The 23,647-nt window shown below is 48.2% G+C and overlaps 1 protein-coding gene across 5 annotated transcripts in view; it reads right to left on the bottom strand.

The window, feature by feature from the left end:
* CSMD2 (CUB and Sushi multiple domains 2) overlaps positions 1-23,647 on the bottom strand; it is a 600,037-nt gene that overhangs the window by 367,376 nt on the left and 209,014 nt on the right. For all 5 annotated transcript variants that reach the window (XM_073233614.1, XM_073233613.1, XM_037010709.2 and 2 more), the window contains exons 4-5: positions 15,616-15,810; positions 3,533-3,740 (exon numbers count right to left, since the gene is read on the bottom strand). In XM_073233614.1, the coding sequence (XP_073089715.1) occupies positions 3,533-3,740; positions 15,616-15,810 (403 nt within the window). The remainder of the gene's footprint in view (positions 1-3,532; positions 3,741-15,615; positions 15,811-23,647) is intronic.

Here is a 23,647-nt window from a genome sequence, read left to right on the forward strand (position 1 = left end):
GAATCCATGACAGGAAACCTGCCCCCCAAATCAAGTTCAGTGAACTGGAGATAGAAGTACGTGTATAAGGGGTCTGACTTGGTGACGTGTGTACAGCAGTGCCTTGGAGAGGTGTGTGTCGGGGTGCTTGGGCTGTGTCTGTGCGTGTGTCAGTGTATGTGTGTATAGTGTGGGGAGTTAATACCAGACATACTGTCTGGATTGTAATTCTCCGTCAATTCAAATCCAGTTTTTGCTTACGGTTAATCATGCACACACACACAAGCAATTAACTTTAGAGAGAGTAAGTCTAAAATACTTGGGAATCTCTCAATAGGTCAGAGTTACAGGGTTCAGTGCTCACCACAGTAACAACCTTTTCCTGTTCAAAACGTGTACTGTCAGATTCCCATGGAATCCAGCAAATCACAGACCAGCAAAATGGGAAGTAATAGCCCACTGATTGATGTATATACCACGGGATGCTAAGGGTGTGCACACACACCACTATTTATGAGCTCCTCCCAAACTCATCTTTCATTATGTCAGTGCAAGGTTGCCAATTGATTATATCCTGCCACATTTCTGGCTTTGAATTGTCCTTTGTTTCATGAAATAATGGTCTGAGGAGTTGGCAGGTTTCTACCTAAAATCCTTACTTGGCAAGATAAAAATTAGCAACCCCATGTTTCTCTAGTTGTTTGAAGATTTTACTAGTCTGCGAAACCCAAACAACTGAACCCTTAATTACAACTCTCCTGTTTGTATCCTACATGGGGGAGGAGAAGAGTGTGGAAACCGAGTCAGGAACATTCCAGTGGGAATCTGCTATCTGGTAAAGGAGGCGGTGGGTTTTTTTCTCCATCTTCTCTACACGTAAAGGGCTGCTCAGTTGTTCAAATTCGTCTTGCCCAACAGGCTGTTCAGTCTTTCTTGGCCTTGACGCGGAGCTCTAGAGAACATCCTGAAGCCTTAACGCACGCTGCTGAAAGCAGCCTCCCCATAAATGAGCAGGAGCCCGGGGATCCATAAAGGAGAGGGCAGGGGAGAGAGGAAGCTCTTCGCAGATATGCCCTGAGCCTCCAAGTTTGTTTATGCATAATTGCTATGCAAATATAAATTAGAACAACAAATGTGCCTGCCTGGCAATGGTGACACCAGCCCTGTAAATAATTATAATTTAATCTTATAGCAAAGAGTTCTGAATGACTCCCCTAACGATTTCCTCTGCTTAATTCCTTCCCCACTGAGTGACTTAATAGGAAAAGGAATACTCCTTCAGATTTGTTTCACTCCAGAAGTTTGGACAACGTGTAGAGGCACACCTGGGTCGGGGCAGAAGCTGTGGGAGACCATTTGGCCCGTGGATAAACAAGTGAGCGACAGAGGCCTTGGGACTGGAAGAGAGGGTCTGGCGAGGGTATTCATCTTGGTATCTGTTCACAGAAGTGAAAACTTGAGAACAACCTAACAAGATTTCCGAGGAGTGACTTATGTCAGTCTTATGGGGGAAGGAATGCCACAACAATCCTTCACAAGGATAGCATGATACAATGCGCTGTCATGGCTAAGAAGATGGGCTTGAATCCCAGCTCTGCTCCTTACTGGCTGTGTGACTTCAAGAAAGTGACATAACCTCTCTGGGCCTCAATTTCCTCATCTATAAAAGGAGGAAAATTATGCAACCTACTTCATCAAGTTTCTATAAAGATGAAATTACAGCTCCAAGAGCCCAGAACCAGCCCCACCACATACTGGTAATAAATTCTCAATAAATGATACCATCATCATGCTCATGATATTTTGGAGGCATCTATGAGACAGGGGAAAATTCCATGATATAGTGCTAAGTTAAAAACACATAACTACAGATATATTTTAAGATCCTAATTTTGTTATACTAAAGTATATATAAATTGCTAGTTAGTTTGAGCTAGGCAAAGCAAAAAGACCAAGGGGGAATACATCAAAATTTTAATACATTTTGTATTAAAATTGAAATAAATCAATTTTATTCATTTCTCTATACCTTTGAATATTTTCCATGTTTTCTAAGGAGCATATGTATTGCATTTACAACCAGAAAGAACAGTTTTACAAAAAGAAGAAAAATGTACAGAGCCTGGGCAGGTCACTGGGATTCCGGTTCAGGGAAGTCAACTAGACCTTCACTCCAGCTCCTAGCTCCAAATGTCCAGCCGTGGCCTTTAGACTAGTTTACAGAATATTAACCTCCACTCAGCAGTTTAAGTCTTTGGCCCATGTGTGCTTCTCTCAAGACTCCATACAGGGTAGTAAATGTCTCGGCCAAGTTCACAAGCTTATGACACCAAGATTTTCTGACTCCCAGGTCAGCTTGCCTTCTACTGTGCCAGGAAATTTGAGTTCTCTGGGCTACACTGGTCCCCAAATCTCAGAGTCCATATTTGGGGGCCACCCTTCCCCTTTTATCCCTCTCAAATAGTCACACTTAGCTCCTACCATGGGTTTGTCCAATTTTCTCACCCTCAAAGGCCTATGTCTTATCAACCAGTGTTTCTATCACATAGTACAAAGCCTGGTATGAAAGAGGTATTCCATACCTGCACCCCTGCCTCCTGCTTTCCCCCTCTCCCTCCTTCCCGCACCGCCCCTCCTGCGGACTGCCACGTCTCTTTCCTCGGCACCATCCTTCCCTGACTCCTGCAGCTACCACCTTTCTGCTTCACTCAGGGTCCTCAGTGACACCATCTCTGCCCACATCCCCTGGCACTGGGCAGCAATGCGGGCTGCCAAGATGCCCCATCTCAACTGAAGCACATTCAGACACACCCTGCTCTTGCCTCCTGACGTGATGACCCGGGTGCCCCCCAATGCCCCTTCCTGACAACACAGCCACAGGGAGAATATGAGAGGCCCTCCAGATGCCACACCAGCATTCACGAGGCTTGTCACCCAGACAGGAAGCTGGACCCTTCCTTAGGCCACCGTCATCCTGGCTTGTCCTGTGGGTCTAAGTCTGGGAGATGATGAGCACCTAAGGCTGGTGAGTCATCCTCTCCTCTTGAAGCCGACATTGAGCATCTCCGTAGTGGGTGGAGCACCCCGCAGAAAAGCAGGCGCTTTTTAGTAAAGCCAGATGACAGGGAGAGGGTGAGGCCTTCCCTTCAGAAACTGAGACATTGTGCTTTCCCATCTCAGGGCCCTGGGAGTGGGAAAGCAATCGCCACTTAAGGTTCTATTCCTTTGGTCAGATGCTACAGATATGTCTTCCAGAAATTAGGCAATATTTCAAATGATTTCACAAAGATCCTGTCCACATCCTGCGACCAGAACATTTTTAGCCTGTCATGAAATTCTTCAGCAAGGATGTAGTTCAAATCAGATACCAAAATCACCATAAAAATTTACCCCAGCTCTAACAATATGCAGTGATTTCTCATTACAATGGGAAGAAAAGCCTGGAACAGCAGGTGTAGGAAGTGGCAAAGCCTTTCCTCTGCAGGTCCACTTGCTGAGACTGTGTCCCTGTGAGCCACATTTGCAGGGGACAGGGCTGGGAGGGTGTGCTTACCAGAGGGAGGAGCCTTCGGTCCCAGTGACTTCCAGAAAGTCGTAACCGTCCTCCAGCTGGAAGTCAATAAAGACCAGTGCGATGGTGTCTCCCAGTTCAGCCAGGATGGTCCACGTGCAGTCGGCATTGTTATGGTACTCTGAGGGGAAGTGGGGGCTGGAGATGATGCCGCTCTGGCCCCGCAGGGTCCCGCCACAGGCATCGTCCGCTGAGGGCACAGAGACAAGAGGCTCCCGTCAGTTGGTCTGGTTCCCAAGCCTGGGCATTCATTGTGGGCATCACCCAGGAGAGGCAGAGGCCTGGAACACGATGCACAGAATAGGATGGGCCCAGATCCTAGTCTGAACTGGCCTACTAATAATGATGCCCAACACTTCCCTAGCACTGACCCTGTGCCAGGCCCAGTTCTGAGAAGTTTAGATGTTATTGTTCTCATTGACCAGATAAGGGAACCAAGGCACAGGGAGGTTAAGTACCCTGCCTGAGGTCACACAGTGGGGATTTGAACTCTGCCCTTCAGAGCACATTCTTAACTACTACTGCATGACTGGGAAGGAAGAAGAAATCAGCTGTCACATTTATTTCCATGGTCATGACTGTGGCGAATAGGATATTTCTTTGCAACAGGTCTTAGTAAACCTCAGATGTGATGTGATAGAACAGAACAAAACTCACCACAAGTCCCTGGGGCAAAACTCAAAAGGTGCTGTAGACCCCTCCCCGCCTGGAGGGTCCTCTGCCATCTTTCCTCCTGCCCCTTGTGCCCAGGCCAGCTCGGCTCTGGAACCGTGTCTGTTTAGACCTCCTGCCTTTTGTTCACACTGTCCCTTCTGCCAAATGCCCTTTGTCCAGAGAAACTCTTTCATATGCTGAGACCCACTCCAGTGCCACCTCTTGGGAAAGTGTCATCTGCCTATGCTTTTAGGAACTGCTCTCTCCTCTGTGCTCCACAGCAGGGTGTCTGACATCAGGCACGGTCCTCTGCACTGAATGGATGACCTGTTTATACATGTCTGTCTTCCACTCCAGGCTGAATTCTGCCGGGAGTCCCCAAGGGCCAGGATCACATTTTGCTCATCTCTGCCATACAACCAGGTACAGTGTCGCCACTTTACCCCAAGTTCCAGCTGAGACTTGATATTCAGACAAAATGCTTTGAGGAATATGCTGGGACAGAATAGTTAACAGCACTGGCTTCTGAATTCCTGCAGACAGGAGTTTGAATCCTTCCCCTGCTGCTTACTAGCTGGATGACTTAGGAGAGTTATCCAGACTTTTCAAGCCTGCCCTCTTGGGTCCTGTATGCAAGTAACCAATTACCGTGCACTTGGCATATGCTATACTGTGGATGCGGACTGAACTGTAAAGAAAGGAAAAATGTGCTATCAGGGTTCAAATGAGTATCAGAGGCAGGAGGGCAAGAACAATAAGAGTCATATTTATTGAGCACTTACACTGTGCCAGGCACTATTTTAACCACTATACATATTTCATTTAAACCTCACTATGACCCTATGAAGTATCGTTTCCATTTTACAGGTAAGATAACCAAGACACAAAGAGATTCCCCTTTTTACCAAAGTGACACAGCTCATCATGACTAAAGGAGCTGAAAGTCTCAGCCCTTGAGTGTGACTCCAAGGACTGCACTCTTCACCAGTACATTCTTATGTCTCCCAGGAGTACAATTCACATGGTAAAGACATAGATAAAGCAGCAAATTACTTTCTTTGAGTGAGTCATTCTGGGAAGGCTTAACAGACAAGGTACCATCAGAGCTGGGTTTTGAAGGATAAACAGGAGTTTACTAGTTAGAGAAGAAAGGGAAGGGTGTTTAAGAGAAGAGAGAACCAAATGTTATTAGTACAAAAGCACAAGACATGTCTGAAATAAGCAGCTCTAAGTGGCTTATCATGGAGTAAACAGAGAAAAACGATGGGTGATGGTCCTGGAAATGCAGAAGTCACCACATGACAGAGTACACAGGACCAGACAGATCTGGAAGCAGCAGACTATATTGGAAAGAAAGTAGATTTTAGGGTCAGGAAAGTCTGGATTTGAATTTAGGCTCCACAACTTTCCAGCGATGTGTCCTCGGTTGATTTTTTTCTTTAAACTTCATTTTGCCTCTCAGTACAATGGTTTGTTGTGAGAACTGAATGGGAGAATCAGTGTGACAGCATCTAGCACTAGGCAGTGATTGGCATGTGACAGATGCCTGCCAAATGCTAAATTTTCCTTTTCCTTTTCCTTCCACTTCATTTGAGGATCAAAGGTGAGAAAGAAATACGGTTAAATATGCACTTTAGAAAGATCATGGTGGCTGTGGCATAGAGGAAGTCTGAGGTGGGGGAGCAGGCAGGACGCTTTTGGTAGGACACAGACAGTCATGAGGCCAGGTGAGACCTAAGCTAAGACCATGGGAAGACCACTGATTTAAGTGATACTTAGGAAGGAGAACCTACAGGACTTAGCAGTTGGGAGGGATGAATTCCAGGTTTCCAGCGTGAGCAGCTGGATGAGTGAAAGGTGCCATTTCCCAGGAGCGGGGCTTCTGGTGGTGTGGAAGGCAACCATGAGTTCAATTTTGGACACAGGGCTGAAGGTTGTTGGGTGGGACGCCCTTGTGGAGAGACTGAGCTGACAGTTGAGTATCAGAAGCAGAATGGAGATGAAAGCGAGCTTACTCAGTGGCTCTGAATGATTCTTACTAATGTCACTCTACAGGATCAGGGCCTATTTCAAGAGAATGAGCCCATTTCTAAGAACCAACTCTCTGATATGTGTGAGAGATCGGAGGGGCCAGAACAGGGGGCACAAGGAAGAGAGTGGCAGGGGACAAGGCCCCATGGGAGACCTTGAGAGGCCGAGATGAGCAGCCTGTGGAGGGGTCTGAGCAGAGGACGACATGATCTGATTTGTGTGCTCACAGGATCCCTCAAGCTGCCATGTAGACGACAGACTAGAGAGCAAGAGGGCGAAAGCAGGGGGCTTGTAGAGGCTACTGCCACAGTGCAGCTGAGAGATGGCGGTGGCCTGGACTGGGTGGTACCAGTGGGACATCTTCAGAGCTTGGCTTGGTTTGAACCCTGAGCTGGCAGGTCACACTTCAACTGAGAGTGGACTGCCTGGCAGGCCTCAGGAGAGAGGGTGTCCTGGGCAGAGGAAATGGCAAGACACGGCAGCCCAAGTGTTGAGTGGCACGTTAGGGACTTCCTGGTCAGGACTGTCTGAAGGCAAAGGGAAAGGCAGACACGGCAGACCTGGTCCGGCAGGAAGGCAAGGGCTGCATGTGAAGGGCCTTGGTGCCAAGTGAGGAGCTGTGGTTCCATTCTCTTCGCCCACCCTCGCACCCCTTTCCCCTTTTGCCCCCCACAGTGTAGGCACCCAGGCCTAGGAAGGAGGGGGAGGGGAAGGGAAGGACGTAGGCTTGCCTTGTCTAGTTCTAGATCCAGTTTGCCGGTGCTGTTTGTTTATATATTGTATTAAGTTGCACAGCATTTCCACCCTGGGCATCTCTCTGGCAGGAGGCTGTGAAGTCTGACATCTGAGGCAGAGTTTGTCTTCCTCTGATATAAACAACTTCACTGTGACTCTAACCCAGGAGATGAGCTGCAGGAGCCAATCAGCAAGCCCCTGTCACAGCGTTCCCAGCAAGCATGGCCCTGCCAGTCCCCAACAGCCCCGCACTGGCCCTCCTGTATGAGGTGCAGCTGTCTACACTCACAGCCTCAATGGCTTCATCTTGGCGCCCTGGAGATTAGGAAAATCATGGTGAAAGAAGGGACACTTAGCCTGGTCCTTGAAGATGGAATAGGAGTGTGCTGGAAGGAAAAAAAAAGAAAGGGTTTCCAGCAGAGAAAAATAGGCAGTTAAAGGCATGGACACCTGCTGGGCACGCTGTGCTTGGCGAAGCCCAGCTCCACCACCAGGAAAGAGCACGAGGCATGAGGTATGCTGTCAGGGTCGACAGGGGAAGGGAAGTAACGAGGGGCTCAGAAAGGCCTTTATGGTCTTGCTAAGTTTTGGATTCTCCCCTGTAGTTGTTGGGAGCCACTGTAGAGTTTCTGGCAGGGTGTAAAAGCCCAGACCTGTTTCAGAAAGATGACTCTGGTCCCTGTGTGATGGATGGATGCTGTGGTCTGGGGGGTGGCAAGGGTGATGGGGCAGACCAGCAGAGAGGAGAGCAGAGAGGTTGTTCCAGTCCTCAAGGCCTGCGCTAGAGGCATTGGCAGCGAGAGGGCAGAGAAGGGACAGAAGAGATTCAAGAGCCAGGCTGGGGGACAGGCGAGAGGATGTGGCCTCCACCCAGGGGTGCCCAGGAAGGAGAGGAGGAGGAGAGGACATGGTAGTCTCTAGCAGGGCCAGCTCTAGTGCTGAGTAACAGGGACGGAGCAGAGAGGCTGCTTTGTGGAACAGTGGTGGCCGCGCCTCTGCCCTCCCCACCGCCATGCTGAGGGTGAGTTCCTGAGGGATACACGGGCTGTGATACCCATTGTCAACCAGGTGTCTGGAGTCTGCAAGGCTCAAGAGGAAACTGGGTCCAGAGGAGTGGGGAAGGCAGGACAGAGGTGACATTTCGTGTGCAGCAGGCAGGAGAAAAGGCACCTGAAAGGGGGCTGAGAGAACATGAGGGGAGGGTTGCTCCTCAGGTGGAAAAGGCAGGGGCACAGGGCCTCTGAGCCGGCTGGGGTGTCAAGTCTCTAACCAGGCCCTCGGTGTACACGGAGGCTCATGAAATCAGGCCTATGCAGCTAGATGGACAGCACAGCAGCAGGGAGTGCTGGGGGTGGGGCGGGAGATCTCAGGGGAAAGATAATGACTCCATGGCCTTCTGCCTCGGTCTGGTCTTAGAAACCCCACTGATGTCCCGTGTTGTTCTTGACCTCATCGACCACCACTGTCCTCATGCTCTGTCCCGCACACCTGGCCTTCTTCTGGATTCCTGTCTTGGAGAGTGTCAGCGCTACTCACCCAGGGCCACATGCCAGAGGCTGGGGACATCCTCAACCCCTTCCGTACCCAACATCTGACCAGTGACCCAATCCAGTGCATCCCTCTGGGTGTCTCTTGACTTGGTCTCCTGTCTTCACTGTGTCTGCTCTACTCGAGGCCACGCTGTGGTCCAAGTCAACCCCTGCCAGGAAGCCTCTTGCTCCCGTGTGGCCACTCTTCACACAGAAGCCTGAGTGGCCCAGGACAGCACAGGCCTGATGACACCACTCCTCTCTGTGAGAACCTTCGGGAACTCCCACTGTCACTCAGGACAAAGCAGACTATCCTGTGGCTTACATGGACCTCACGAGTCCTTGCCTCTTACCAGTTTTTCCCCACCTACTTCCCATAACCACATTGGCTTCCTCCATCTCTTCTCATGCACCCAGCATCTCCCTGTTTGAGGACCTTTAAAAAGTGCTATTTTCTCTTACTGGACACTTCTTCCCCTCCTCACTGGGCCTGGCTGACTCCTCCTCAGCCTTTGTGTCCCAGTCTAAGTGTCACTTCTTCAAGGATCTTTCCAGAAACAGAATACCCCTTCCCCCCATCATATGCTTTTGGAGCACCACTTCGTTCCAAAATTAATTATTTCCCAAATTTAATCAATTACATCATTTTTTAATGTCTACATAGAAAAATCCATGTCTGTTCTGTCCCCAGCATCTACCACTCTTCCTGGTGTATATCAGGTACTCAATAAACATCTATTGAACAAAAAAATGAAACAGGGAACCAAAGTTCAGAGAGGTTAAGCAACTTTCCTAAGGCCACGCAGTAGGCGGCTGAGTCAGGATTCCAGTTGAATCTCCCTGGTATTGGGACTGTGGTCTCCTCCACTTATCACACATCCCTGACTGATAACAGTTTGTAAGCCATGCTGAGATCATCAAAATTCCCAGTTTTAGTTAGTGACTTCTAAACTGCGCTGGAATGAACACTCAGGACCCTGTGGCCAGAGCTGCCAATCTCTGAAGATGGCACCTTTGCCATTCGAGTCATCCCCTCAAGAGTTTCTCTGACACTCTTGTTCCTGAACCATCCTGCATTGATTGAAGATGCCGTAAAAGTTGTTTGGAGATTTTTCTCACACTTTAAATAAGGCGTCATATTTCATGGTTACAACTTCAGAGTCATGAAATATAACCTTCAGCTGACACCACACTCCTAAAATATTAATTTGCACTTTCTATTTCTCTGGCAATGGGCACTCTGCACCGCCATTAAGTCATGTATATTCTAAGGTGTGGGTGTGCTAGGCTGATAGTTGCCTTTCCAAGTTCATGACTTTATGATCGGTTTTAAGTTCCACTGAAATTCCTTCAATTAGCTGTAATTTTGGAGAACGACCCCTGAGCCTCCATTGATGTCTGTGAACTCTCCAGTGGCTCACAAATTTCAGGAAGGGAAGGAGGATCTGCATCACTACCACCACCCTGCCCCACCCACCTTGGGCCAACCCCAGGGCACAATCCTGGATGCCTGGGAGTGTTGGGGTCCTTGGCATTGGGTGTGTGCCTGTATCCTCCCTCCCCAGGGCTACTCAGCTTCTGAGGAAGGGAAAATCCCAATAGGCCCTGGGGGAGAAGCCACCATCTGACAAGTGCTGAGAGGCAGGGCATGAGGACCCCAAAGCCACCCAGCTCCTCAAGTCCTGGTACTGAGTGTGGCTCAGTGCCTGTGGCTGGGGCTCCAGGAACCCACTCAACCTCATCAGTCCCCTCTTCTTGGGGCTCAGGATTCTGCCCCTTTATCTTTGGCTTTATGAAGGGGCATCCCTTCTTAAATTTTCTGAAAAATTGCCAACTGCCTGAGAGCACTGCTGTTCCCACCAGCCCAGGCTCCTTCCGTAGGCACTGCTTCCTCAGGTGTCCTTCTGAGCTGATGACCATAGTCGGGTATTCCATTATACAGTTTTTCTTCATTGAGCTTTCATTATAGGCCAGGCATTGTGCTAAATGCTTCACCAACATTTTCTCGTTTAATCCTCAAACTGCTCAAAGGGATGGGTATTATGCAAAACACATTTTACAGATGAGGAAACTGAGGCTCAGTTTTTAAAATGTGCCCATGGTCGCATGGTCAGTGCATAGTTAGGCAATAAAAAGCTGTTGAGTCCCGACTGAATGAATGAGTAAGCAACCAACACTTGCAGGTGGCTACTTGCATCCCTCCTTTAAAACTCAGATTTGGCAGCATGCCCATGGCCCACAGCTCTGCACTGGCACGGCTAAGGTTGGACTTAAGGCCTGTCTGACTATGCTTTTTCTATGACCAATACACTGTTTCTGTCTCATATTCTGAAGGCTCCTCCGCCGGGGCCAGGACATTTGGAATGCAGTTCGGCACTTGCAGTCCAAGCTTCTGCAGGCCCAATGCCCATTTCCCCATGTTTGGAGGCAGCCTGCAGTGTTTGGCTTGAACCTCAGAGGCCAAGCATTTCTTGCTTAGGCTGCTTTCTTTCTACCACCTACCTCTCAGCCCCCAGCACATCTGAATCAGGGTCAATGCCCCTCACAAGTCAGAGGCCAATTGCTGAAATCCACATGGTCTTCTGTCTTGTAGATCAAAGAGGATACACAAAGTTCAGAGCCTCTCAGGGGCCATTGCCTTGGCAAAGATGACCAGAGTGACACAAGTGAAAGGAGGCCACAGGCCCTGCTTCCTTCTCTCTGCTGGCTGACCCAAGCCTCAATAGGGCAGGAGCCTTGGGAATGACCTCCTTGGAGGTCAGCCTCACACCTGCTCTGGCCCCAGATCCCAGCTGGTCTCTGTTCCTCCTTCGTCTGGGCTGTGTCCCCACACCAAGCCCACCACCCTTCAGCCAGGCACGTAGCTTTTCCTGTTTAAGGCAGAAACACCAGCCTACAACCTGCTCTGGGCTGCCTTGGACTCAAAGAGCTTGTGTCATTTAGAGATGCTGGCCAGCTTGGGTAACCCAGGCCAGTAACTTCCCTTTCAGGCTTATATGCCTGTGTGATCCTGATGGAGAATTAGACCCATCCAGCTATCTGTTCATTCAGCAAACAGTTACAGACCACTGCCCAGTGGATGAGGTTTATCCACTCACAGATGCCAGCCCTTGAGAGTTCTACAAGAGAGGAAGAAAGGCCAAAGGCTCCAATCCTTCCTGCCTATGAGCCCGTTAACTCTGGCACGGTGCAGCTCCTGGCATGGTGCGGCACATGGCGAGCACAATTCTGCCCCTTTTAGCTTGGCTTCCTAAGGAAGAGCAGTTTGGAAAGTCACTCAGACATTGTTGAGGTGCTTCTTAGTCTGTTCTCATGGCTCGAGGTGAATGGGAAAAGAGGAACGGACCTGAAGCTCCAGGAATGGGGAGGCCCTGAGTGGGACGAGCCATTCTATTCTCTCCTAGCCTCAGAGCAGGCCCCTCAGGCACCATGGAGTCTTCTGGCCTTGATGCCCTTCTGAAAGCACGATTTGACAAGCGCTGGCTTCCCTGGTGTGCTCCGGAAGGGAGCATTCTCTGGGGTGGCTAAATTGGAAGCTATTTAGAGAGGACTTAGAAAGGTTGGCCTGGGACTCTTTACGAGAGGACCTGGGCTCCATGCGAAGGAATGTGAACCTGACCCTGTCAGTGTTGATGAGAGGGCTGAGACTGTCACCAGCCTGGGGACTCCTAAATAGCAGCAGAGGCACAGAGGGGAGGCCAGTGCAGAGGGAGATTCACCAGGACACTGGCTGATAATGCAGGGAGCAAGGGGGTGAGGAGTGGGAGATGCCACTGGGGTGTCTGGCCTGGCCATCTTGGGTGGTGACGCTCTTCACTGAGCAGGGGAAGGCAGCAAAAAGAGAACGTTTGGGAAAATAAAAAGAGTTGGATTTTGGATGTGCTCTGTTAGAAGCACACCCAGGGAGCAGTTCAGTAAAGTTTAGTATCTACACGGTCCTGAAGCTTGGGACAGAGGGCAGGGCTGGAGGCAGAGACGGGAGAGTCACCACCAAGCAACAAGGAGAAGCCACGTAGTGATGAGAAATTCCGGGAGATGCAAGATGTTTTCATAGAAGAGGTCACACTGGGCCCCCCCAGCATTTATAGGGAAGGAGCAGGAAAACCATCATCTGAGAGGCCTCAAGAGAATCAGGAAAGACCTGGAACAGCTCATGTTCCAAAGATACCCCATGCCCATGGATTACTGCTGTAATGTGACTGCTAGGAGAGCACCTCCACCCCAGTCCCCCAGCTCACAGAAAGGCCTGCTCTCACTATTCCCTATGCCCGGACGTGCAGGCACCGGACCACAGGGCTGTGATCCCACCTGGCAAAGGAAGATTCCATGAGGCAGCCCCCTCACTGACCTTTGACTAGTGGGTTAACAAAAGAGATTATTGCTACAACCAGCCCCAGAGTTTCTGCCAGGCGAAAGCTCCTTTTGTTCAGGAAAATACCACCCTAAACCTAAGTAGCTCAGGTGGGTCGGGAGACATTAGCCTGTAAGAAGATGGCAAAGTCGGGGGGCAGTTGGGCTCTTGTGCCTAGGGAGTCAATACAAGCCCCAAAATGGGGCGAAGGTCGAGAGGCAGCCAAGTGGAGGAAGCTGAAGAAAGAAGAGAGGGCGCACACATCCCAAGGGAAGCTGGAGCCTGCCAGGACAGAAACCAGGGAGAAACTTTGAGGGAAAAGAGGCCAAGACTCTGAGGCTCATGATGCTCAGTTTCCCTTTAAGCCACTTACAACGCTGAGATGCCAGCTCCCCGCACCACCTCAGACCTTCCCTAAAGGCCCTGCCACATGCAGATACCTTTGTTAGTGGTTTCGGTTTCTGTTTTTGCTTTGTTTGTGGTGTGAAGCAGGATCAAGGAAAATGGACCAAGTTCCCGGTTGGCAACATAGAACCTGGGAAAGTGAGGCATGGCAGTGAGTTCAAGGCTCAGAGAAACTAGAAGTAGCAAAGGTTTCGGCAGATACCGGGAGGGATAGCGGATTTCCACCATAGGAGGATGGGATACTGATGTGAATTATACTTCACAGGACAGGGTGACAGCCCCTCTGCCTCTGATATGTGGGCTACATTTGTTTTCAGTTTCCATGTTTTTTTAAGAGTATGATATTTATAGCACTGTAAGAAGAAAGAGAACTGAGGTTTTTGCTTCACAACCTAAATTCTTGATTTCACTTACTATCATGGTTCATGTGCTATTACCATGTCACAACTCTGACACCCCCTCCTTGGAAGGTCAGAGTATTAAACTGTGACGTCTTCTGGGCAGGCAGTGAGTAGGGAAGCTATAAGGCAAGTGGATACAGCAGCTTCGGCCATGGTTAGTCTGCTCAGGGCCACCATACACCTGTGTGTAGGGCCCAAGGTCTCACCTGAATGGTCATTCCTGATGCCAATCACCATGCCCCAAGTTAGAAACAGCCTGTGAGGAGGGACTTAGGAAGGCAAGAAAGGACTCTCATTCCCTCGGGCTCCACAAGAAGGACCAGCATGGCTGAGACCAGTACCATTAGCTGAGAAGGAATAACAGATAGGGAATCAAGTGGCAACTGAGATGAATTGATTGAGGCTCACCTGTTGGGAAGGAATTCACAGCTGTGCCTGGACTCAAGCAGAGATGGGGCTGGGGTCAGTGAATGATGTCTGCCATGAGAGGGAAGAAGGGGAAGGGATATATGTGCCAAGTAGTTTCCATTCCTCATGGAAACAGCAGAAAGGGTGTGCACATATGGTGGGAGACGGGAGCTGCTTCTCCCTGGACTAGTCTTTTGATAGTAATTATGGAAAATCTTGAACCCAAGGAGAGCTATTTTCTTGATTCCTTGAAATGATCCTCCTAAACCTATACCTGGGTGTTCTGGGATTCACAGAATTTAAAGATGAGAGCTTCAAGAAGAGAGTGGCCTAGAGTGCAAGAGACTGTTGAGAAGTCAAGGAATATAAAGGCCAAAACAATTCCCACCTGACTTGGCAACATGGTGCAGAATATTGAGGGTAAAGACTGGCCTGCAGAGGAGTAAATGGGAGATGAGGCGGAGCTTTCAAGATACTGGCATTGCTGGTGGCATGGGGGAAACTCTACAGTGCATTGTCACAGCTTTTAAGAGGTGGTTAAAGATGACCTATATGCATTATCATCTCAATTACATACATAAATTATAATACATACATATGTGCAAGAAGACAGGAAGGAAATACATGAAAATCATGGTTAAAAGAGATAAACCTGGGGCTCTCTTGTCCCCTCCTGGTATGAGCCAGGAGCTCTTTCCTCTCACTTTATTTCTAAATAAAAGCCTAAACCTTGCTCTCCTAAAAAAAAAAAAAAGATAAACTGCGTGTCTTCTTTCTTTTCTGTATTTCCTAAGATCATTTAAAAGTGATCATGTGTTATTTTTATTATCAGATAAGAGGCATGGGAAGTTATCTTAGAAATAAGCTTGGTTATTATGCGTGAAGGCGGCAGTAAGAATTATGATGGAAAGAGGTTCCCAACTGTGCTGGGTTGCCTGGGCCTGAGGGCGGTGTTTCCAGGATGCAGAACTTTCAGAACTAAAAACGAGAAAGCCCTGGGGAGACAGGGCAAGATGGCCACCCTAGCTGGGAGGCTAAGGCCGATTAAGCATTGAAGGGAGGTGGGGTTTTTTTGGCTGGGGGGCTGCTTTTGGGGTAAAGACGTTTTGAGTATATTTGGAGGCTGAGAAGAGGATTCCATTAAATAGAGAGAGAGGTGGAATTTATAGGAAAGGAAAAGACTAATTGCCAGAGTCAGTGTTAAGGCAGCTGGGAGGGAGAGCTATGCCCAAGAGGAGAGAGAATCTCCAATGGGAAGAGACAAATGCTACATCTAAGACAGGAGGGCAGGAGGCCAGGGCAGCCTGGTTAAAATTAAGTTTATTGATTTAGAGAAAGGAGATTGAGGGAGTGCATACCTAAGGGCTAGGAGGACAGGTGGGGCTGAGAAGGCCCTGGGGACCTGGAGGACCCTCTGGCGTCCCTCAGTGGGTTCCCCATGCCCTGCTGGAGTGAGTGATGTAGCTTCCCTACTGGAGACTGGATCCCGCGGGAAGCTCCAACATCCCCGCCCAGTTAGTGCCCCTGCCCCCACCCTCTCTGACCACCTACCTCTACAGGAGGGCAGGGGGAAGTCCCACGTGGCACTGTTCTCCAAGCCAGAGTGGCAGGTGAGCACGGCGTGGCCCTCCAGGAAGAAGCCGGGGTTGCAGCTGTAGCGGACCTTGTCGCCGAGGTTGAAGGTTGAGCCCTGCTGGACGCCGTTGGGCAGCCGCCCCGGGTTCCCACATGTGTGACTGGGGAGAACTGTGAGGGGAGGGAAAGACACAGCCTGTGAGCGGGGTTCCAGCCCTGACAGCCTGCTTGGAGCAGCACCTCCTAGCAAGTCACCTCGCTGGGTCTCACTTCCTCTCCAAGTGGGCTTGACTTCCTCAAGGCTGCCTAGTCCCTGAATACTCACAGATGTCACACGTTAAGGAGGTGCCACACCTGCAGTTGATAACTGGCAGCCAGGTGTGCTGCCTTTTCTCTGGAGTAACGCTGGATTGGATCCATCCATTCCATCACACGGGATGCCCTGGGAAGTCACTTTAATCTCTCGGGTTTGGTTGCCCTGATTTCAGACTCCACACTCGTTCTCCCAGACACCAGGGAAGGGACACAGAGCATGGCCAGGAGTAAGTGCTCATCAAACCCAGTGTCCTTTCTTTCACTGTCTCTGTTCCGGCAGCCGGAGGGGTACTTTGTGCCAGCAGGGTTGGGGGGTTGAAGGGGTTGCTAGTGCTGGAACAGGTGTTGAGATGGGAAGACAAGAACCTGAGCTCTAATCCGACTGACCTGTTGGATTTCCCAAAGAGGAAAACAGGGAGATGACAAACAGGATGTATAGCATGCAACCCGAGCCAAACTAGTCGTGGCCAGCTGGGAGAGTGCTCTCGGTGAGGGTGTGAGAGCGTCATGACCTGCCAATTAGGAGGGAAGATGGCATAGCTCCTCGGTGCCTGAGTCACTTGTTCAACCTGGCCCAGCTTCCCCTCCTCTCTGCCTTTTTCCCTAGAGTTGGGATTGCCTGTTTCCTGAAGGTCACACCTCCCACCATTCCAGGATATCCCCATCAGGTGGGCACAAGGGGGTCACAGCCAGGTCCAGTCTGCCATCCAAGCATGTGACCAATAATTCACCCAGTGAAGATTCACTGAGGCTGCCCCCGAGGGGCCAAAAAACGGTGGTAGTGGTAGAGAGTACAGACGGGTTGACAGTTTACTATGTTGGGGACCTCAAGCAAGTCTCTTAACCTCTCTGTGCCTTAGTTTCCCCATTTGTAAGACAGGGATTACTACAGGACTTCCCTCCTTCTTGGCATATGTATGAGAATTAAACGAGTCAAGGTATGTAAAGGGCTGAGGACAAAGCCTGGCATACAGTGAGTACAACACAAGTGAATCTAAGCTCCCAGTCCAGTGGGAGATGTACACAATTAAAGGTGTGCTAAGTGCTCTGATGGAACAGGGACCAGACAAGGGACCAAACCCATCCTGGGATGTCCAGAGACAGCTTCCTGTAAAAGATGATGTCTATGCTGAACTCTGAGAGATTAATAAGTTAGCTAGGCCAAAAAGCATGTGCAAAGGCCCTGAGGCCACAGATAACCTTTTTGCTTAGGGAGCCTGGAGTAAGACAGTAGGGGTGGCAATGTGGAGGAATAAAGTAGAGATAGCTAGCCTGGATTCTGAAGAGTTCCCTAGGCCGTGGCAAGTGCCTTTCTCCTGACCATGTTACTGTTTTCCAGGACCCTCTCCACCAGCCCTGATGATGTCAGACGCCTCAGAAAGAAGGCTTTCCCTTCCCGTCTCTTCTTCCCCTTCCTGGAGAGACAACATGATGTAGTGGGAAACAGCAGACTTTAGAACAAGTCTGATCTGAATCTGAAACCAGAAGCTATTTTGTCTTACTCTGTGGCCTTGAGTCATGTGACCTCTCTAAGTCTTAATTTCCTCAACTGAGAAAGGTGGACAATGCTATTTAGTGGTGGAAGGGGTTACTGATAATGGTGCATGGCTGCCACAGTGCCCAACACATAGTAGATGCTTAAAAATTGGCAGATGTTATCCTTCCATTGGCCATAGGGACATGAGGGCAGGGGCCTGGTCTAGTCCATGGGTGGATCCTGGGAGCCTAACACAGTGCCTGGCACTTGTAGGGCCCTGTTTGTGCATTTGTTGATTAGTTGTTTGGGGGAGTTACTCATTCACATATTAATTCTTTCACGCAACGAAAATTTTATTGTCGGCCTACTGTGCTCAGTGCTGTGAATACAGAAGTGAACTAGACAAAGCAGGTCCCTGCTCTCAAGGGGCTCATGTTTTAGTGAGAGAGTTATTTCAAGGACTGAGGAGCTCCATGCTCATTCTCTTCCTCTGGCAAGTGAGATGACACAGATGAAAGGCTTTACCTCCATCACCCTACCTATTAGCCCAGTTTAGCATTTCTTTCCCATGATCCTGCTGCTGGCTTCCTTGGCATTTCCCATGGTCTCACCTGCTGGTTTCCTTGGCATTTCCCACAACTCTACACTGCTGATTTCCTTGGCGTTTCCCAAGATTCCACACTACTGTTCTCCTTGGCATTTCCCATGATCCCACATTGCTGCCTCCTGGCATTTCCCTCCCACACTGCTGGCCTCCTTGGCATTTCCCATGATCCCACACTGCTAGCCTCCTTGGCATTTCCCTCCCACACTACTGGCCTCTTTGGCGTTTCCCATGATCCCACACTGCTAGCCTCCTTGGCATTTCCCTCCCACACTACTGGCCTCCTTGGAGTTTTCCATGATCCCACACTGCTAACCTCCTTGGCATTTCCCATGATCCTGCTGCTGGCTTGCAGGGGAGGCAGTGTTGTGAGGTGTGCATGTTTTGAGCTCCAGCACTCACAAAGGAGTGGGAGGAGGTGGGTCACATAAACATTTGGGGAAGCAAGCAAGCTAAGGTGAGGGGAGGGAGCCAACCAGGACAAATGGGCTGAAAACTTGTTTAACGTTTCATTTTCTGCAACTAGATGCAAAGACCCAATTTAATTAAATTACTAATGTCAAATTTTTAATGAACCTGCTTCTACTTTGGGCTTTCTTCCTTTGAAATTAATGACTGGAATGTTACATAAATAAAAGTCTATTCTTTTTAAAAAGTCACTCTCAAATGCTCAGTGCTCTTTACTTAATGAGCTGTTCATAATCTGACCACTCTGACCTGGCACCTCCACTGCGACTTGGGTGTGATGAATGGGGGCTCATTCCCAACCCCACCTTTTTTTTTTCATCTTGAACTCTACTCCTGAGAGGCCACAGGGTGAACAGAGAGTGGGCAGGTACAGAGCTCAGAAAGGTGGGAATTCAGAACCCAGCTCTACCAACCTCTAGCTGAGTGATCTTAAGCCATAAACGCTTCCTCTTTTGTGCTTGAGTTCTTGGTCTGAAAATGAAGATACTTTTTCTTCCTACAATGGGGTTATATGGCTTTCCTAAGGCTTCTGTGACCAAGTACCACAAACTGGGTGGCTTAAAACAACAGATACTGTCTCACAGTTTTGGAGGCTAGAATTCTACAGTCAAGGTGTTGGCTGAGCCATGATCTCTCGGAGACTTGTAGGGGATCCTTTCCTTGTCTCTTCCTATCTTCTGGAGGTTTTCTAGCAGTCTTTGGTGTTCTTTAGCTTGAAGATGTATCACTCTCATCTTTCACCTTCACATGGCATTCTCCCTCTGTGTCTTTGTGTCCAAATTTCACCTTTTTTATAAGGACACCCACCTTATTGGATTAGGACACACCCTAATGGCCTCATCTTAATTTTATCATCTACATAAACCCTATTTCTAAATAAGGTCCCAATGCACAGGTTCTGGGGCAGCAAGAACTTCAACATACCTTTTTTGAAAGGTAATTCAACCCATAAAAGGGCTGTTGTGAAGATTAAATAAAGTAAGATTCATAATACCCACTGAGTTCCTGGTATGTTTCAGGCCCTGGGCTACAAGTTTATTTTACTTAATTCTCACAATAATCCTGTCCTGGGGGATCTCTATTATCTCTCATTTTGCAGAAGAAAAAACTGAGGCAGAGAGTTTAAGTAACTTCCGCAAGGCCATACAGCTAGAAAAGGGCAGAACTAGATTGTGAATCCGGGTCTTTCTGGCTCCATCATTCAACACTCTTAATTGGAATGAGATACAGCTTCTGACAGAGACAACACCCAGAACATGGTGGATGGTTAGTAAACAAGAGTTCCCTTCCCCCATTCGTCATTCCAGACACTGTGACAACATGGAGGGTGGTCACCTGACTGTCCGATATAATAGTCTGATTTTTCTTCCAGTCTAATTTGCCAATCCTGTGTTTTTTTGTAATGTCAAGGGCAACATTTAAAGTGTGGTCTTTTGTAATGTGTCTGATATGCAACTTACTGGACAGACTGAGGAGATGGGAGATAAGCCACAAAGTAAGACTTTCTAAGATGCAGCATTCTTTGATTTTTCGATTTTGCCCGTGTGTTTTTTGGCATAGATATTGTATCTGTTCATGCTTTCCTGTCCGTAAAACTTCCCTTTGATTGCTTACAAAATGAAAAGTGGGATATTTACATCCAACGCAGCCTGGAACAATATTATTAAAGCTGTGCCTGACATTGAACAATTCCATTGTAGATTAGCTGTGGGGAATTTTGTCCCTTCTACAAAGCCTGGCTCTTGCCAATCAACATAATATTCTCAGTGATTGTATGACAATGAATCTCCTCTGTGGCTGAAGTGCAGCAAAAGCTACATCATGCTGTCTTTCATTTTTAATTTGAGACATTCCCATATTATAACGAAGAGTCATTTATGCTCTCTGGACAAGCACCCTCCATATGTTTTGATTTCTTATCTCCCATGGAGTAACTTGTTTCATCATCTCCTTGGCCATGTGATTGATACAAAATGGCAGGGTGGCTAGGAAAAAGGATTCAGGGAGAAGGATTTTATTTACCCAACCCTCAACTAGAAAAGTGGAGATGGTATTGCGTGTCTCTGTGGAGTGTGTGTGTGATTGAGGGGTAGTGGGCACTGGGAGGGGAGGAAGGAATAAACACCACTATTTTCTGAGTCCTTCTCTGGGGTGCTAGGCAGTTCTCCATCACACGTTATCTTAGTTAATCTTTATAACTCCCTTAGTGTTAGCTGTTTGGCATTGTAAATATAATTTATTGCATACTTACTATGTGCCATCCTCAGCATCAAGTGCTTTGTATATATTTCCATCCCCAGAGAACTGTCTACACTTGCTGTCTCTGCTTCCTCTCCTTCTATATACATTCATTTGCTTACTTTTTGTCTGTCCCTGCTCCAGGAAGACATTTTTTGTTCTATTTTGTTCACTTCTGTGTCCCAATTCCTACAACAGTGCCTAATGTACAATAATACCTTGATAAAAGGTTACTGAATGATTTAATGACCTTATTTAATCCTGCCAACAACCCATGGAGAGAAGTGCTATAGTTAGCCCTTGTTGAGATGAGCAGGATTGCCAGAGAGGTTGGGCCTGGCTTTCCACGGCAGTGCCTGGCTGCTCTGACCATCCCACATACAGTCCATGGCCACAGTGTACTTTGAAACACCCTCATAGTGGACTCACACTCATATCCTTGGGGGATTACTTGGGGTGACAACCAGGCAAGTCAACCCCTAGACCTGTCAGTAAAAGGCAGGAGCTCAGGCCCTCAGATGGGGTGTGCTACCCATGAGTCCACAGGGCCCTTCCTGCCAGACCTCTCGCTGCCCAGTGCTGGGGGCATAAGCTCTCCACTAGGAGCCCGTTCTCTTGACTCATGTCTGCAATATTGCAGCCTTCAGTATTAGGCTCACATGGGGAGTTTTATAAGGATACCAATGCCTGTATCCTGTCCCCAAATGTGTACTGAACCAGAATTTCAGAGGCAGAACCTGGACTCCTCTACACAGCAAAGCTGAGCTGAAAGTAAGAACTACTCACAATAACCTAGGTATGTAGATTATTCTATTAGTCCAGTTGGGTTTCTTTCTAAGCTGTAAACTGTTCAATCTCCAGGGCCTTTCTTACTGCTGGGTCTTAACTTCTGGGATCAGCAAGCCTGGCCTCTCCCCTGGACTTTGCTGCCGGCCCACCCCCACCCCCACCCATAAATCACACTTGCCCTCTCTTCCCTTCATCTCAAGGTCCTCGTCATCTCCCTCATGGACTCTGCACCCAACTCTGATTTCTTGCCACTGGTCTTGATCCCACTGGTGAGGACCAGAATACAGTCTCCATGGAGCTTTCTAGAATGGAAAATTCACCATGGCCCTGCCCTGTTCCCTTATCAGACCTCATCAGATGCACACAGGCCAAAAGTGGGTTCTCTACCACCAAAGTGCATGGGTATATGCGGGCTCTCTGGTCTTTTGTGTGACTAATGCAAGACAAAATAATAATTTGTAAAATTAATAAAAATAAATAAAAGGAAAGAAAAAGAAGCCTTGAGAACCTTGCTACTGCTGTCAGGATAAATTAAGTCTTAGGCTCATGCAGCAATGGCCTTCTGTGCTCTGACCTTTGCTAATGTTTTCTGCCTTATCTCCTGCTCCCCCAATTTTGTCTCTGTCCACCATTTCTATTCTACACCACAGGTTCCCCACGCACACCTTGCTGTTCTCTCAAAATCTCTATCCTGCAAACTCCTGCTCATCTGTCAAGGCCACACTTAAATGTCACGTCCTCTGTGAAGCCCTCCTTGATACCCTTAGTGTTTTGTGTGAACTGTAAAATCCCAGGAGACCATATCCTGATAGAATGTAAATTTAGGCATAATGCCATTAGCAATTGGCTCCCAGAATCTTGGAACTCACATCCCATTAACTACTCAGTTTCATTCAGGTCATTTTGTTAATTCTGTAATCTCACAATCCCTTATTTGACATGATTGGATTTTTTGTATGCCACTTATGGAATTATGTTGGGGTTTTACTTGCATTTCAATTCCTGCCCTTGCCATACAACATTGCAATTCATTTGTTCATTAATTTATAACACCCTGGCTTCCAAGTAGGAGCTAAGCCTGCTTTTAATTGTTTGTTTAGGTTTCTATTTTCATCTCTGGACACCCCCATGGGGCAGGAATGACGTTGTGTTCTTTATTTATCTAGTGTTTCATTTCATGCCTGGCAGGAAGAGAGTGTCCTGTTGCATGTGCTGAATGAATTTTATACGTGTATGTATATAAAATTTATATGATGTGCATATAAAAATATGCATTATTTATTAATCATAAATATACACATAAAGCAATAAACAAAGGCAGGCGTGGCAAACTTCTAAAAAAGACCAGATGATAAATATCTTTGTCTCAATGATTAAACTTCTTCACCATAGCACAAGCAGCCACAGACAATACATATTCCAATAAAACTTTACTTAGAGAACAGGCAGCCGGCCCATGGGCCACAGCTTGGCAACCTTGAACTGGTATTTATTGTTATGCACTTAGATCAGGTGGATGACTCAGATTTCAGGAACCTTCAGTCTCCCCATAACAGAGAAAACTGGGAAGAGACCCATTTTGCTGGTGTCAAGGATGGGAAGGGCTGCACAGGTGGAAGTCCTGGACAGAAGGTGACTGGCAGGACGGGGGTCAGGGCAAAGACAGGTAGTTGGCACCTGAGGACTGAGACCAAAGTTAAATTTCTTTTTCTCTCCAGTTTGGCCCTGGGGATAGATGGCATTGTTCTGGCTGCAGGTGAGGGCATGTCTGGGTTTAGTTCCCACTCTTTCCATCAAAATAGGATGTATTTTAGTTCTCATAGTTTTACTCTTTAGGTTGGTATTTATGAACCCCATTTTACCAAAAAGAGCTGAATTTTGAGAGCTTAAGGGTCACACAGCTAGTTGAAATAACAGTTAAGAGTCACCTTTTGGGTGTTTACTATGAGCTGGGCATTCCACTTAGCACCTTGTCTGGTGTCTTCCATTTCAGCTTACCCTGACAGAGGTACTATGACTATCCCCTTTTTGCCGGGCAGGGGAATGAGGAAGAGTGTGGCTAACCAGGACCCAGAGTCACATTACTGGTTGGGATCAGGGCTGGGGTGGAAACTCAA

The sequence above is a fragment of the Manis javanica genome, chromosome 4, assembly GCF_040802235.1.
Source record: "Manis javanica isolate MJ-LG chromosome 4, MJ_LKY, whole genome shotgun sequence".
Taxonomy (NCBI): domain Eukaryota; kingdom Metazoa; phylum Chordata; class Mammalia; order Pholidota; family Manidae; genus Manis; species Manis javanica.